The 17,528-nt window shown below is 34.4% G+C and overlaps 1 protein-coding gene across 1 annotated transcript in view; it reads left to right on the top strand.

Moving 5' to 3' along the window:
* Positions 1-94: 94 nt before the first annotated feature.
* Positions 95-17,528, top strand: part of F13B (coagulation factor XIII B chain) — a 28,572-nt gene continuing 11,138 nt past the window's right edge. Inside the window, exons 1-8 of the mRNA XM_008685083.1 lie at positions 95-158; positions 3,527-3,727; positions 5,611-5,796; positions 8,112-8,288; positions 8,669-8,845; positions 12,023-12,202; positions 12,290-12,475; positions 13,542-13,724. Coding sequence (XP_008683305.1) covers positions 95-158; positions 3,527-3,727; positions 5,611-5,796; positions 8,112-8,288; positions 8,669-8,845; positions 12,023-12,202; positions 12,290-12,475; positions 13,542-13,724 — 1,354 coding nt within the window. The remainder of the gene's footprint in view (positions 159-3,526; positions 3,728-5,610; positions 5,797-8,111; positions 8,289-8,668; positions 8,846-12,022; positions 12,203-12,289; positions 12,476-13,541; positions 13,725-17,528) is intronic.

The following is a 17,528-nucleotide window of genomic DNA, read 5'->3' as shown; positions in this document are numbered from 1 at the left end:
ATTAACTTTTTCTTCAGGCAAAGTATTGTGTACTTAATGAGGAGTCCCTAGGGCTTTAGAATTGTTAAAATCTTTGTTGGGCACACCATTGAAGATGAGGTCGAAAGACTTGGCTTTTATCATCATATTAATCATCTCAGGAGAACTCTATGCAGAAGGTAAAATTAATTTTTCAATTATTCTTCATTCTCTAAAAATTATAAAGGGAAATTCTGACATTCATATAACTTGAACTTTAATTATAGTCTTTCATTTTTGTGTATCAACTTTATAAAAAGCATACTTCTTATAATTTGTTATAAATATTTAGGCAGATTTTTTTTCCTTTGGGCATTACGAGTAAACTATTCTTATAGTGACAAACTTAGAAAAACAAAACAAGACAAAAAAGAAAAAAAACGCTTTGTATCTCTAGGTTTTGTGGCACAGGAGAGAGGATCTTAACACTTAAAAGAGTTTTCAGTCTAACAGTACCACCAGAAGCTGTACGTTAACCTTAATTCTAATTTCATTCATAGAATTCATTCCTAAGCCTGCACAGCTTGCACAATTTTAATTCTCTGTTCATAAAGTGAGAGTGTAGTGTGGGAAATTTGAAAAAGAAATAGCCATGAATCATAAAGATTTTTGAATCTTCGCCCTTTGATTTTCATCCTAATTTATTCATTGGTTGAAATTTTTTAAGTAGTGATTAGAAGGAGGACTGTATAATTGATTATGCAGATAAGGACACTTTTGAGAGTGAAATGGAGCTCTATTAATAGTTATGTGATATAACAGTGTAAGTCAGGACTGTCCAGACAAACCAGTACCCATAGACTCCCTAACTCTTAGAAATCTTTATAGCCAGACTGCCCCATCTGTGAATATGTGTGAGTGAGGCAGGCAGTGTACAAGCGTGGGTTATTTAGGAATAGTTAATAGTGTTATTAGGCTGCAGGGATGAGAAACAAGGAAGGATAATTAGGTGTCAACAAGAGTGAATATACAAAAGAGGAAACCACAGCAATAAGACTTTTCTAAAATAAACATCTTAGGGAATCTGTTAAAATAAAATATCCCATGGATCATAATTGCCTTTTAGGTGATAGTTTGCTACAAATTTCCTACCAAGAAAGGATGTGCAATTAAAATTATGAAAGAGAAGTAAATAGGGGCGCCTGGGTGGCTCAGTTGTTAAGTGTCTGCCTTCAGCTCGGGGCGTGATCCCAGAGTTCTGGGATCGAGCCCCACATCAGGCTCCTCTGCTATGAGCCTGCTTCTTCCTCTCCCACTCCCCCTGCTTGTGTTCCCTCTCTCACTGGCTGTCTCTATCTCTGTCAAATAAATAAATAAAATCTTAAAAAAAAAAAAAGAAAAAGGAAGATGAGTAACTAGAATTCATCTTATTTGATATATCAATTCTATAGTAAATAATTTTTGCATGCATAGTTTCCTTTAGCTTTATTTTTCTGTCCAAGAGGGAAAAAAACAGCTGGTAGAATTCTCTATCATCTATACCATGAAGACATTGCATTTTCTAGATAATTTCCTAATTATTATATGGTTATAATCTTCTTTTACTCAAACAAACAAACAAGAAAGCTAACCATAATCTCATACATATTTCCATGCTTTCCCTCACCCCCAGTAGGAACGTTAGGGGGTACTTCTCATTTTATAGCATGCACTCATCATTGGCCTATGAAAGGTGCCACTTTTGCTTCATTTATACATTTCCCCCCTTTATCCCTGACCCTGAATTCCATTTCCTCTAGCATCAAACTGGGAGCCACTATCACGTGCTCAATATATTCTTAAATATGTAACCATCTTTCTGAACTGTGTCTTGTTTTGTGTATGTGCTTTACATAAATGAAAGCTTGCCATTGATTTGATCTCCTTACTGTTTTGTTTTACTTGCTATCATTTAAACATATTTCCATGTTGCTCAATTTATTCTGTTGCTTTTAACTGCTACATAGTGTTTCATATATTTTACTTACCTGTCTTCCTTGTGATGGATACATTGTTACTTCTAATTTCCTTCTAATCACAAATAACTCTTAATGAATGTGTCATATAATCACCCTATTTCCTTGTTACAATTTGTCTGTCCTGTATATGTTCACATGTGTGTTAATAATACTGTATTGTCTATTTGAAAGTTGCTAAGAGAGCAGATCTTAAAAGTGCTCGTCACAAGGAAAAAAAATTATAACTGTGTGGTGACAGATGTTAACTAGATTTATTGTGAGATCATTTTGCAATATGTACAAATATATACGTGGAACGATTATGCTGTACACCCAAAACTAATATAATGTTATACATCAATTATACCACAATAAAAAATTATGTCAGTGCATATAATATCTACTTATGTGTGACAGATTTCCTTCACGGAATAATGTGTTTGTGAGATTCACTATTCAGCATTCACCACTGCTGCATGATATTCAGCATTGTATTGCTGTATAATATTCCATTGAATGCATGTCTAAAATGTGTTTATCTTTTCTTCCATGAATGGGGATTTGGATTGTTTCCAGTTTAGGACTACATGAATAGTGCTGCTTTGAACATTCTTTCACATGTCTTTGAGTGCACAGATAAATACTTTTATTCCTTCTTTCATTTTGTTGATGTGGATTATAACACTGACCAATTTTCATATCTTGAACCATCCTTGCATTCCAGGGATAAAGCCCACTTGCTCATGGGTCCTTTTAATATGCTGCTGAATTCTGTTTGCTAGTATTTTGTTGAGAATTTTTACATCAGTGTTCATAAGGGATGAGAGCTTTTTAAAAATGGTATGTGTATATTCTGCCTTAATATTGCCAAAGAAAGCTGAGTACTTTTTATGAGTTCTGTGACCATTTACATGTCCTGTTTTGTGAAGCTCTGGCTGAAGTCTTTTACTTATTTTTTAATTAGTTGCCTGTCTTTTTCTTAAAGAAAAAAAAAGCCATTTACTTCAAAATTGTGTGGGTTTGCCTATCTTAAGCGGAACTTCATCTATTCTAGAGATCTGCTGTTCAATATGGTGGCTACTAGCTACATATGGCTATTGAAATGTGGTTAGTCCACATTGCGATGTGCTGTAAGTATAAATATACTCTGGAGTTCAGACTTAGTAAGAAAAAAAATAATGAAAAACATTTTTAATATCTTAATGGGTTAAATAAAACATATTATTAAAATTAAACTGCAACTGTTCCTTTTTTAATGTGAGTACTAGAAATTTTAAAATGACATACGTGGATTGCATGATATTTCTATTGGAAAGCGCTGTTTTACAAAGTTAGAGAAAGCTTCCCCGAGGAAGTGGCCTGACCAGTTTTATTCTGACTGTTGGTTATTGGGGTTGCTGGCAGATTAATTTGGATTGAAAAAGATGGTCACAGAAGTAACTGTAATAAAAATAAGTACTAGTTAAAGTGGCTGCAAACACTTTGAATTTAAAAATTTACTGCCATTTGATCACACATTTCATGGTTTTAGATATTTTTTCAGTTTTCAGCTTGATATTTACTCATTTCAGAGAAACCCTGTGGTCTTCCTAATGTGGAAAATGGAAGGATTGCCCAATATTACTATTCTTTTAAAAGCTATTACTTTCCAATGAGAATAAATGAAAAACTGTCGTTTTCCTGCTTGGCTGGTTATACAACTGAAACTGGTAAACAAGAGGAGCGAATCACATGTACCCGAGAGGGCTGGTCTCCAGAACCACGGTGCTTAAGTGAGTCTGTGGACTGTGTCCACAAAATTTTTATAATATTTAAAGAGATCAGTCCATAAAGATCCAAGAAAACCTGGTGGGTGGTGAAACCTTTTGGTAGATAAGAACAAATTACTGACCCACTGTCTCTTTTACAAAATGAAGGCATATTCTGAATTCTGTAAACATTATTTCTTATTAAAATGTTATTGTCTTTGTTTTTAATAGTACCCTGTAAAAAGAATAAGGATAGTTATTGAAAATGGTGTTATCATATTGCAAGAAACAGATGCAAATGAGTTACTTTAAGGAATGAGGAACTTATACAGATAATAGTGCACAGGAAGCCAGAAAAATGCTTGACACTGGACTTAGGAAGAATAAGATTGTTACTCTAGTGTTTTATCCTTTGAAAGACTCATCTCTCCTTTGTGTGCCAACTTCTCCCATAGATTCAGAAAAATGTGTTTTCTGAATTTTGAGTTCAAATTTAGAAAAAGGAAATCTGATCAGTTCATCTCATTATTTCATGCCAGGCTACCCTATAGTCAAACTATTAATGGGCTTCCATTAGATCAGCTGACCTCTCTTGAACAAAGGATTCTCTAAGCTCTGTTTTGCAGAGTAGAGGCTTTAGTTGGGTCTGTTTCATTTAGAAAAGGAAATGAGTATGATGGTTACAGTGCTTGATATATCTACTGACCTTATCCATTTAGGATAATTATCCTTTCCATGACTTGAGAACAGACCATAAATTTAAGCATTGCACTTTTATTATTAATATCGACAACAGATTAATAAAGAAAGAAAAAGAAAGGAAGGGAGGGAGGGAGGGAGGGAGGGAGGAAGAGAGGGAGGAAGGGAGGGAGGAAGAGAGGGAGGAAGAGAGGGAGGGAGAGAAAGAAAAGAAAGAAAGAAAGAAGAAAGAAAGAAAGAAAGAAAGAAAGAAAGAAAGAAAGAAAGAAAGAAGAAAGACTCATAACTAGAGCTTAAAAATAAATGAAACATTAGCAAGAGCTTTGAAATAGGAGCCAGAAGAGAAGAACTCAGCTTTAGCACGTAGTCTAATGCTTAAGATACAACCTCTGCAGTTACCCTGCCTGCATTTGAATTCTGCTCCACCACTTGGAAGTGAGCATTGTGAGCCTAAGTTTCTCATCTATAAAATGGACACACACCTGCTTCATGGAGATAATCCATATAAAGTGCTTGGTTTGTTATGAGGGTCTAATAGTAAGGCTTAAAAAATTACTGAGCTCATTCAGTGCTGAGGTAGATTTATCATCTAACCCAACACTGTTGCAAGTACTTGCCAAAAAATAACTCTGCAAACTCAAAGGTTTTGAGTAACATGTCTATGACTCAGTCATGGTCTACACGGACTGACTATGGACTGGTCTACACGGACTGACTGTGTGGTTAGGTGATCATTTGCTGAGTTAAAAATAAATGGAATGAACAAAGTTTTTACGTTAAGGTATCTGCAGTCTTACCTATAAGCTAGGTATGTGCTTTTGTTACATGGTGTTAAAAATTGTCAAATGCAGATTTAAAAATATTAGGAAGTAAATCAAATGAAATTCCTTCTATTTGCCATTAATGACAGTTAGTGGAAGAGTTCTGTCATATTTTCTAAAAGTAGATGGAATGGGATGGGAGTCACTACAAGAACTGAAGTGAATAAATACAAAGAATGTCATTGTCAAGTTGAATCAGTTTTTAAAGAAATTTGATGCAGAACATGCAGGATAATTCAAAATTAAACCAAACCAAGGAATTATGGAGTGAAATTTTTCTCTCTCCTTTAAATTCCAAAAAAATATTAAACTCTTGCCTTAGTTTTACAACTAAGTAAAAGACAAGCTTAATTTCACCAAGTTAAGCAAAGTTTTTTTTTCCCGTAGAAAAATGCACTAAGCCTGAACTCAGAAATGGTTACATCTCTGATGTAAAATTAATGTACAAAATTCAAGAGAACATGCGTTATGGTTGTAATTCAGGATATAAAACCACTGGAGGAAAGGATGAAGAAGTGGTTCAATGTCTTGCTGATGGGTGGTCTTCTCAACCTACCTGTAGGAAGGAACGTGGTATGTGTTTAAGAATCATTTCCTAAAACTGACGATAAGAGACTCTGAGGCTAGTACTTTCTTACATTGATAGGCATTTTTATTTAATACAATTGATTTTTCAGTTTGTCTGCAAATGCAAGAAGGTGATGGGTATTAAGGAGAGCACGTATTGCATGGTGCACTGGGTGTTATACGCAAGTAATGAATCATGGAACATTACATCAAAAACTAGGGGTGTACTGTATGGTGACTAACAATATAATAAAAAATATTATTTAAAAAAAGTTTAAAAAAAAGAAGTTGATATTATATTGTTTTTCTTAAATGTTAGGTGTTTCCTTAACACAAGAGTTCTCAACTCCCACAACTCACCTACCACTAGTTCCTATTTAATTTTTTTTAATGTTAAAGATTTATTTTTTTATTTTTTATTTTTTTAAAGATTTTTTTTATTTGTTTATTTGACAGAGAGAGACAGCCAGTGAGAGAGGGAACACAAGCAGGGGGAGTGGGAGAGGAAAAAGCAGGCTCCTAGCGGAGGAGCCTGATGTGGGGCTCGATCCCAGAACGCTGGGATCACGCCCTGAGCCGAAGGCAGACGCTTAACAACTGTGCCACCCAGGCGCCCCTAAAGGCTTATTTTTAGAGTAGTTTTAGATTTGCCAAAATATTGAGTAGCTAGTACAGAGAGTTCCCATATACCCCTTCTTGCCCTTGGCCACATACAGTTTCCCCTATTATTAACATTCTGCGTTTAGTGTGGTATATTTGTTGCAATTGATGAACCAATACTAATACGTTAACCAAAGTTCATACTTTAGGGTTCATTCTTTGTGTTATACATGCTGTGCATTTTGTTCAATGTATAATGACATGTATCCACCATTAAGATATCATACAGAATAGTTTCAGTGTCCTAAGAATCCCTTGTGTTCCACCTGTTCATCCATTTTTCCCTTCCGCCAACCGTTGGCAACCCCTGATTTTTTTAAAAATTGTGGTAAAATATACAAAACATGAAATTTTAACCATTTTTCAGTGTATGATTCAGTAGCATTAAGTACATTCACAATGTTGTACAACCATCACCACTGTTTCCAAAACTCCTTCATCAACACAAACAGAAACTCTGTACCCATTAAACAATAAATCCCTCTATTCCCCACCGTACCCCAGTACCTGGTAACTTCTATTTTCTGTCTCCATCAATTCCCTTACTTTACGTACTTTGTATAAGAGGAGTCGTGCAGTATTATCCTTTTGTGTCTCACTTATTCCACTTAGCATAATGTATTCAAGGTTCATCTATGTTGTAGCATGCATCAGAATTTAATTTCTTTTTATGGCTAAATTAATAGTCTGTTGTGTGTGTATATATGATACATATATGTATATATGTACCCATTTATCCATTGATGGATACTTGGGTCGGTGGCAGTTCCTCTAAAAATTAAACATAGAATTACTGTAAGATCCAGTAATTCCACTAATAGGTATATACCCAGAGGAACTGAAAGCAGGGACTCAAACACACTCTTGTTCAACAATATTCCTAGCAGCATTTTCCACAATAGCTAGAAGGTGGAAGCAGTCCCTACTTTATACTAATGAAGAAAAGAGTGGAATGGAGTAGGGGCACCTGGGTGGCTCAGTCGGTTGAGCATCTGCCTTCGGCTCAGGTCGTGCTCTGGGGTCCTGGAATTCAGCCCCGCATCAGGCTCCCTGCTCAGTGGGGAGTCTGCTTCTCCCTCTGCTCTTCCCCCGATTATGCTCTCTCTCTCTCAAGTGAGTAAATGAAATCTTAAAAAAAAAAAAAAAAAAAGAATGGAATGGAATGGAACAGGATGAAAAAACCTTAAACCTGTTTCTCACAACATATATAAATTATTATTTCCTTTATTAGAGAAGGATTCAAGATAGTGCCCATTATCTTTATTGGTGAACCAATATCAGATATACATAAAATAATCTAATAATTTCAATATGTATACTTCATTAGTGTGTTGCTAGTTTAAATTGTACAAATCCTCAGATGGCACAGAATCAAAAAATTATTACTGTACAAGCCTTCAGTTGAATTGTGGCCTTTTGCCAAGCATACTAGACAAGAATTTTAAAAAGAGAAGACTGGTGGCATTAAGACACAAGGTGTATTTTAAAAAAGGACGTAGAGACGCAAAGGCAAACTGGCTATTTTTCAATTTTGCCAAAGGTTGAGTCCGCCAAATATGCTTAAGATTTTGTGAAAATACATTTTGAGATTTCTTTTTAGTATTATAGTTTTAGTGATAAAGTTCGTAAAATAAATAATGTTGATTTTTTTTTTTTTTTAGAAACATGTTTGGTCCCTGAATTACATCACGGAAATTATTCCACAACGCGGAAGACATTCCCAGTGAAGGACAAAGTGCAATACGAATGTGCTCCTGGCTACTACACCGCTGGAGGAAAGAAGACCGAGGAGGTAGAATGTCTCACATATGGATGGTCTCTCACACCAAAATGTACCAGTAGGTTCTCATTTTCAAGACAATCTAGTCTTACTTTAAAAACTTTCTCTCGTGCAGAGGTGTATATAAATTGTCACACTCATTACATCTCATTTTTCATACTTTTTTTTTTTTGCTTCTGGTTTTGATAATGTTGATCACAGGCGTTGATCATTTAAAGCTCTAAATAGAAAAAGAATTTCTTTTAGCTCCGATAATTAAATTAAAATAAGCCTAATGATATTTAATAAATATAAGAACTGATGAGCTTTTGTTATGTATAACAAAATATGGCAAATTTACTAATTTCTATTCCAGATATGGTATGTAAGTCGTAGGTGAATTTTGTTCAGCAGAAAAAATAACACTTTTTTTTTTGTATTTTGTTCTTTCATTTTTAGAATTAAAGTGCTCTTCTTTAAGATTAATAGACAATGGTTATTTTCATCCTATAAAGCAAACATATGAAGAAGGAGATGTAGTTCAGTTTTTCTGTCATACAAATTATTATCTAAGTGGATCTGACTTAATTCAGTGCTATAACTTTGGTTGGTACCCAGAATCTCCTGTATGTGAAGGTAACTTTTTAAAAATTTCATAGTCATACAAATAAAATATCATGTTTTAATCAGCTTTAATTTCTATGAAAAAAAATGTTTCTGTTGATACCTAATTCTTGCCCTGAGTGCTATATTTTTTAAGTTTCAGGGGTAGAATTTAGTGATTCATCAGTTGCATACAACACCCAGTGCTCATTAGTTCTAGTGCTTTCCTTAAAATGCCCATCACCCAGTGACCCCATCCCCCACCCACTTCCCCTCCAGCAACCCTCAGTTTGTTTCCTAGAATTTAGCGTCTCTTATGGTTTTCCTCCCTCTCCGTTTTTGTCTTATTTTATTTGTCCTTCCCTTCCCCTATGTTCATCTGTTTTGTTTCTTAAATTCCACATATGAATGAAATCATATAATATTTGTCTTTCTCTGACTGACTTATGATAACTCAGCCACTATGGACTCTGAGAAACAAACTGAGGGCTTCAGAGGGGAGGGACGTGGAGGGATGGGATAGGCTTGCGATGGGTAGTAAGGAGGGCACGTATTGCATGGTGCACTGGGTGTTTTACACAAGTAATGAATCATGGAACTTTACATCAAAAACTAGGGATGTACTGTATGGTGACTAACATAATATAATTTTAAAAAATTATTATAAAAAAAAGAATGAAATCTTGCCATTTGCAATGACATGGATGGAACTAGAGGATATTATGCTGAATTCTACTTTTAAAAATAAATATGGTATTTTCAATCATTGCTAGATATTTTCAGCAATATTTAATCTGAAGAAATCTTAAGTTTTGCATTTGTTTGTAGAGTAGATATAACTTTTAAACTCTCTTATTATGATGAATACATTTTATTTATTGGGAATTACTAGATTCAATCATCCCAAGCTGGCAGCTTTGTGAGGGTTCTTTCTTATTTGGTCACATATTTCCTGATGTGAAAATACCGACTTCAAAATGTTGGGGGTAGAGAACAGAAAAATCAACAGACTATTACCCAGAGTAAAAATAGAAAATATGGTCCTCTAGTAAGAGCTATCCTAAAATGTAATGTCATCTAGTCGGAGCGCTCCTAAAATGTAATGTCTATGGTAAGTAAGTTTCTATCACTGGACATGTTCAAGCAGATAGTATGATCACCTGTTGGAAGACAACAATTCAAGAGTCGTTTAAACAGACCTACAATGAGGTATGAAGGAAGTCCAAGCCTAGCAGGGAAACCAAATTTGAAAAAGTATTTGACACAATGTGACAAATACAATAAGGTCAAGTATAAAGTATTTGAGCAAACACTGAAGATTTCGATTGGTATCATGTGGGATAGCATTTTTGGAGGTGATGGATAACATTGGAACTGAAAGATAAATAGGAGTTTGAGGATTAGAAGGATGGGGAGAGGTAAAGGTGTTGATAACCTCAAGTTTCTCTGTAGTGTAGAAAATAATGTCATTATTGATAGATAAGAGGAAGACAGAAAAGTGGAACTTGGAAGAGGGGGTGAAGATTTGCAGCAAATGCTAGGAGGGGTGAAAGAGGGAGATGACCTGCAGTATGAGATGGGATTGCCCAGAATAATCCTAATTCTTTAAATGCACCAAATGATAACTTCAAAATTTTTGTTTCTGTGTTTAATTTTCCAGTCCTGCTCAAGAGCCTTGGTCTAACAGTAGTGAAGAAGATTATTAGCAAATTGTCTGTAGCATGTTATTTCAGAAATAAATGGTGAAACTTAATGTCTACTCCACATCCCCCTCGTCCAAATTAGTCAGCATGCCAACGTGCCTGTTACTTTCTCTAGTAAATAGTCATTAGATGTAGGGTAGGCAGTGCAGTTGGCTGAATAATAATAAATTATATCCTAATCCCTGGAACCAGTGAATGTTACCTTACTTATATGGCAAAAGGGACTTTGCACAAGTGATAAAGTTAAGGATCTTGGGGTAGGAATAATTTCTGGGATTTTCCATGTGGGCCCTAAATATAATCACCAGCCTCTTTATAAGAGGGAGGCAGAGGGAAATTTGACTACCAAAGAGGAATAGAGATGTGACAATGGAATGGAAGCAAGAGGTTGGAGCAATAGGAAGAAAGGTCATGTGCCTAGGAATGCATGCAGCCTCCAGAAGGAAGCTTGAAAAGGCAAAGAAACTGATTCATAAAACATGCAGAAGGAATGCAGCTCTCCTGACAACTTGATTGCAGCCCAATGAAACTGATTCTGGACTTTTGGCTTCCAGAACTGTAAGAGACTAAATTTGTGCTATTTTAAGCCACCTAATTGTAATAATTTATCACAACAGCAACAGGAAATTAATACAGTCTGTGTTTTAGAGTACCAAAGAACAGATTTTATTTAATTCATACAGACATAGGTGCAAGAACAGATCCATCACTTAATAGTTAATTTACTTATTTCAGAAGTTTCAGTTTATTTATCCAGGAGAAAAATGATTGTCCTTGCTTAATAAAGTTATTTTAGGACTAGAGGAGATAAACAATGCTGTTTTAATTTGCTTGCTTTTTTCATTTTCTATTGGTACACAACAGTGCCATCACAAATTTAGCAGCTCAAAACAGCACACTTGCAGTATTTCACAATTTCTGTAGGAGTCTGAGCCTGGCTTATCTGGGTCCTCTGCATTCCTGTCAAACAAAACTGTAATAAAAGTGTCAGCCAGGGCTTCAGTCTCATCTGAGGCTGGACTGGGGAAGAATCTGCTTTCAAACTCGTGGTTATTGGTAGCATTGAGGACTTTGCAGACAGCTGAACTGAGAGCCTCAATTTCTTCTTGGCTGCTGGCTGGAGGCAGCCCTCTGCCCCTTGCCTTGTTGCCCTCCCCATTTGGAAACTCACAATGTGGGGGCTTGTTTTTTAGCAAAATCAGCAGGGAGAGAGTCTCTCAGCAAGAATGACCTTACCATACTATGTCACATATAATGCATACATAATCACATACTCCCATCATCTTTGCTGCATTCATTGCTTAGGAGCAAGTCACAGTTCCTGCTTATGGGGAGGGCTATCACACAAGGAAGTGAACATCAAAAACATCAAAAGTGGAGATCAAGGGGTGACCCTACGGTCTGTCTTCTATACTTCCTGTGGTACTTGGCTCTACAAATGTGCTTATTAAATCTACGTATTATTTTTTGTAATTATATGACTAAATATGGTGATTTTTTTCATAAGGAAGAAGAAATCGATGTCCTCCTCCGCCTCTGCCTCTAAACTCCAAAATTCAAACATATTCGACAACTTATCGTCATGGAGAAACAGTTCATATAGAATGTGAACTTTATTTTGAGATACAGGGTTCAGAAGAAATACGTTGTGAAAATGGAAAATGGACAGAACCTCCAAAATGCATTGGTTAGCAACACCTTAATCAGCTTTCCCTAAAACGAAGTCTGCGTGTATAGCTAAATGGTCTCTTCTCTTCAATTTGTCTCTTTTCAGAAGAAAAGGAGAAGACAGTCTGTGGTGACCCACCCTTCATTGAGAGTGGTACAGCAAACCTGAACTCTACGATTTTTTACAATGGGGATAAAGTGGCATATGAATGCAAAAGTGGGTATCATCTCCGTGGATCAAGAGAAATAACTTGTAAACGTGGAAAGTGGACACGTCCTCCTGAGTGTGTTGGTATGTATGCTATGCTTACCAGCAATAGCTATGCCTATAGTGTAAAAATTTTTCATTTTCCTTACTTAACCCACATATTTCTAGCAAGAGACTACCACTTAGAAAAGTTAGAAAACACACTGATTCAACACCTACTCTGCTACTTTTTTTGTGTGTATGCAGCCATCTGTAGAATTTAACCCAATATAAAGAATTGGGAAATCAGAAAATTTTTTTGAATATACATTATTGCTGAGCACTGTTATCTGACCTGTTTGACACCATGATTCCTGAGCTTTAATGAAAGCACATAAGTAACAGTGGATGGGGTGACTGGCCATGATCGTGATCTACTTCCTCTCCCTCCATGCCCTACGAAGTCATGTTAGAGCACTCTATTCCTGCCTTTGTGGCAGTGCTTCTGATATTACTTATGCATCTGGCGAGTCTGAGCTCTATACCCTTCTGAGACCTGTCCCTGGTCTTTTGTTTCACTCACAAGCACAACCAGGCTACATTGCCACTCCTGGGTGCCACCCTTCCTGTCACCCTTCTCATTTCTTGATCTCTCCTAGAAAGATCTCTACAAACATGTTTACTTAAAATATTTATTGCATAAGAGACTAGCTATTAAGGAAGCTAAAGAAATGAGAAGAGTAAGAGAAAAACTAAAGAGAGAAAAAGTAGACAATTTCATCCATGGATTGACTGAGGTCTGGGATGAAAGGAATGAGAATTAACAAATAAAAGTGGATAATGATAAAGGATAGTTTTAGAATTTACCATAATCTTCAGGTTACTGTTTACCTTTCTATACATTTTAAGAATATCTGTATCATGATTCCTTCGTAAGCAAGAAAAGTGACAGATTGCATATGTGTTTTTAGGCATAACATTTGCTGTTTATTCTTTGTAAATTTTTAAAATATCTGGTCTGAATAGCATTTGTCTCACTTCTGGGGAATTTAGAAATCCATTGTTCTAAACTATATAATACAAATAATGAGGTGTAATGGTATGAGTAACTATATTATATCACTATGTTCTTATAAATTCATATGGATTTTTAAATAACCTCTTTTCTTAGAAAATAATGAGAATTGTAAGCCTCCACCTGATGTAATCAATGGGGCTGTTGTTGATGGATTATTAGCAAGCTACACAACAGGATCCTCGGTAGAATACAGATGCAATGAATATTACTTACTGAGTGGAGCAAAGGTATCTCATTGTGAACAAGGAAGATGGTCACCCCCACCTATTTGCTTAGGTAAGACAGAGAACACGTTGGTTGTTTTTTTTTAATTTCCCAGCTTTATTGAGATACAATTGACATATAACATATGAATTTAAGGTGTACAATGCAGTGAGTTGACACACATATATGTTTTGAAATGATTAACACAATAAGGTTAATTAACATTCCCCTCACTTCACATAGCAGTTGTACTACTGTTGTTCCTGTCATTATGATGAGTGCATTTAAGATCTACTGTCTTGGCAACATTCAAGTATACAAAACGATATTGTTAACTGTGGTCACCATTATGTACGTTAGATTCCTAGAACTTATTCCTTTTATAACAACCCATTGAATTTCTTATACTATTATGTTTGTATTTTTATGTGATTTTTATATAACATTTTGTAGCATGGAAATGATGATTTTTGTATAAATCCTTTTTTCCCAAGTGTTTTTCCTTCTCATTTTTGGAAGCAGAAAATCTAACATCAGAGGGACTAAAACTACATTAGTTCTTACCTACTATTTTTGTTTTAATTGTTTTAATTCACCATGTTAGCCATTTTCAGGTGTGCATTTCAGTGACATGAAGTAGATTTGCATTTTTGTGACTGATTACTTTTCTCCTAACTGATATCCTCAGCATCTCTCCCTATCTTGTCCCCAGAATGTCATTTGGAGAGAATAATCAATCCAATTCTTTCCTTGGTAGAGCATATTGTTAATAGTTTTCTTGGCTGCCAATTCCTCACTTGAATGGTCACCTTTGTTCTATTTTGTTGAGCAAATAAAAACATGTTTGTGATTACTTTAAATATATCTTGCATTAAGACATGGTGTAATTAACATTAATTATTCAAGTGGAGAATTAAGGGAATTATCTAAATAATTATTTAAGTTGAGATAACTTTCAGAACATAATATTCACTTTTCACTTCAGGCCTATAGATTTTCCTCATTTTTTAACTTTACTAGTCAGAATTACATTTAAAAGTAATGTAATTGGTCACTACAGTTGCAACGAACTTGTTACATTGTGACTTTTACAAATACGTAATGGTATAAATTTCTCTGAGTTAAAATAAAATAGACACTTAATTACAAGTATTAACATTTCAAACTATAAAAGCAAATCATTTTTATTTACCAAAAAATTAATAAATATATAGAAGCAACTAGAAGAAAACAGAAAATATCAGTAACTCAGGCTGAAACAAGCGCTGTTAATGATTTAGATAATGGTTTTCTTTTTCTTAAATAATAATTTTTATTATGTTATGTTAGTCACCATACAGTACATCCTTAGTTTTTGAAGATAATGGTTTTCTAAACCTTTTTTGTACATACACACACATACACAACACACATATTCACAAAAAAATATATGCTGTCATAAGAGGCTATGCAACTCATTTTTTCCCCACGAACTATATTATGAGCATGGTTTGATATACTTCGGCAATATACATTTTAATGGATGCCTAGGATTCCATAATGCAGGTATGTCATGCCTAAATTAATCACTTTTTGATGGAAATTTAGTGTGTTTTCAACATTTTTATATTCCAAACAATACATTTTGTACTAAATGTCTGCATACATAAAAAACACTTTATTTTTTAATTTTTGTAATTAAATGTGTTTATTTCACAGGTTTTATTTTGTGGTGGGTATTTTTTTCAGATTTTCTGAAGAAGAATTTCTGGATCAAAAAGATCTGGAATTTTAATTATTTTTCTGTTAATTGCCAAATTGTCCTTCAGAAAGTTAATCCAATTTACAACTCTACCATCAGTGGATTAAAGTAGTAATTTTCTTAATCCTCGTCAACTTGAATATTTTAATCTTCATATATTGTTAACCCAACAATTAAAATTATTTTAATTTGGTTTATTTAAGTACTAATAATTGAGTTTATTTTCATTTGATTTGGTTGATTTAAGTATTAATATATTAACTTGTTAATATATTAATATATTTGGTTTATTTAAGTATTACTCAATTGAGCATTTTTCAATTTTCTAGTGGCCACAGGTTGTTTTTTTCAATGACTTTGATTTTTTGTACTTGTAATAATAAAAAGTTTTATTTATATAAATTATATTATTCATTTGACAATGATGCAAGATACAACAATGTATATTGCAACCATTTTTATTTTCCTTTTATTTTATTTATGTTATATATATATATATATATATAAGTTTAAATTTTAAATCTTAAGCTCTTTCAACATCTCCTTTGTGGTTTCTCTATTCCAAGTCATTCTTAAGCCGCTGTTCTCAATCAAATTCAAATATATCTACCTATAGCTTTTCTGTTGCTTTCATATTTTCATAAAGGTTTTTGATTTTAAGTTTTTAATGATGTGACTGATAATGCATTGAATGGAAGTACAGTCATCTCTGAGGATAAAGACTGGAAAGGTTTAAGGAAATCTATCATTCTTTTCTGGAAAAATGGCCTCTAGACACATAGACTTGGTGCTAATAAAACAAAGCAAATACTGAATGAAGATCATTTATTGTCATCAAGGGCAAGAGGGCAGAGTTCAGTACATCTTATTTATCCTTAGGAACTGCAAGTATTCTCACTACAAATGGGAAAAATGGTATGATAAGGAGCAGAATCTTCCATCTGTGAGTTATTGTTCCCGACATTATGAACCTTTTTAACCACCCCGTGTTGATCTTCCCTATCTCATTCTACTCCAGCCACTCTGGTCTCCTTGCTCTTCCTCACACAAGCTAAGTATGCTCTCACCTCCTGGCGGTTTCCTCTTCCTGGAACACCCTTCCCTCAGAAAATGCCATGGTTCACTCATTAACCTTCTTTAAGTCTGTGCAAATACTATTTCTTATTTAGGCTTATCCCATCCACTTAACTTAAAAGTGTAACTTCTCTTACCTCATCCCTTTTGAAAGCCCTTCCTCTTCCTCCACTACTCATTTCCCATCTAATTTTTTGTATGTGGTTTAAAGATGGCACAGATTATAAACCCATATATTTATTATAGTTATTGGTTGTGCATGTGTGTTTCTCCCATGTGTGTTCCATGAGGGTGGGGATCTTTGTTTTGTTCTTTGATGTACCTCAAGTGGTAGGTATCTCACAAATATTATACAATAAACGTATTTTCTATCTCATGATTTTTACTTTTTTTTAAGATTTGTTTATTTTAGAAAGAGAGAAAGAGAGTATACACATGAGTCAGGGAAGGGGCAGAGGGAGAGAATCTTCAAGCAGACTCTATGCTGGGAGTGGAGCCCCGCCTGGGTCTCGATCTAAGACTCATGACATCATGACATGAGCCAAAACCGAGAATCAGACACTTGACCAACTGAGCCACCCAGGTGCCCCTCATGATTTTTATTTTATAGGGAGATCATGCTTAACCTAAGTGACTATAATATACATATATACACTTCAGTAAAAATATATATATTTTTATATATACATATTTTATATAATATTTATATATTTTATAATATAAAAAATATATAAATTTCTATAAATTCATATAAATATATAAAAATTATATTAAATATATAAATATATATTTATATATTTAATTTATATAAATTATCAAATATATATTTTTGTGTATATTTTATATATTTTTAATATAAAAAATATATATTTTTTTACTGAAGTATAGATGGCACACAGTGTTATATTATTTTGGGGGATACAACACATTGATTCGACAAGTCTAAATGTCATGCTATGCTCACCACCAGTGTAGGTACCATCAGTCACCATACAATGCTATTACAATACCATTGACTAAATTCCCTCTGTTGTACCTTTTATCCTCATGATTTATTCTTT

The sequence above is a fragment of the Ursus maritimus genome, unplaced genomic scaffold (genome assembly GCF_017311325.1).
Source record: "Ursus maritimus isolate PB19 unplaced genomic scaffold, ASM1731132v1 scaffold_2, whole genome shotgun sequence".
NCBI lineage: Eukaryota > Metazoa > Chordata > Mammalia > Carnivora > Ursidae > Ursus > Ursus maritimus.
The sequence above is the reverse complement of the archived record's forward strand: the minus strand, read 5'-3'. Positions and strand labels throughout refer to the sequence as shown.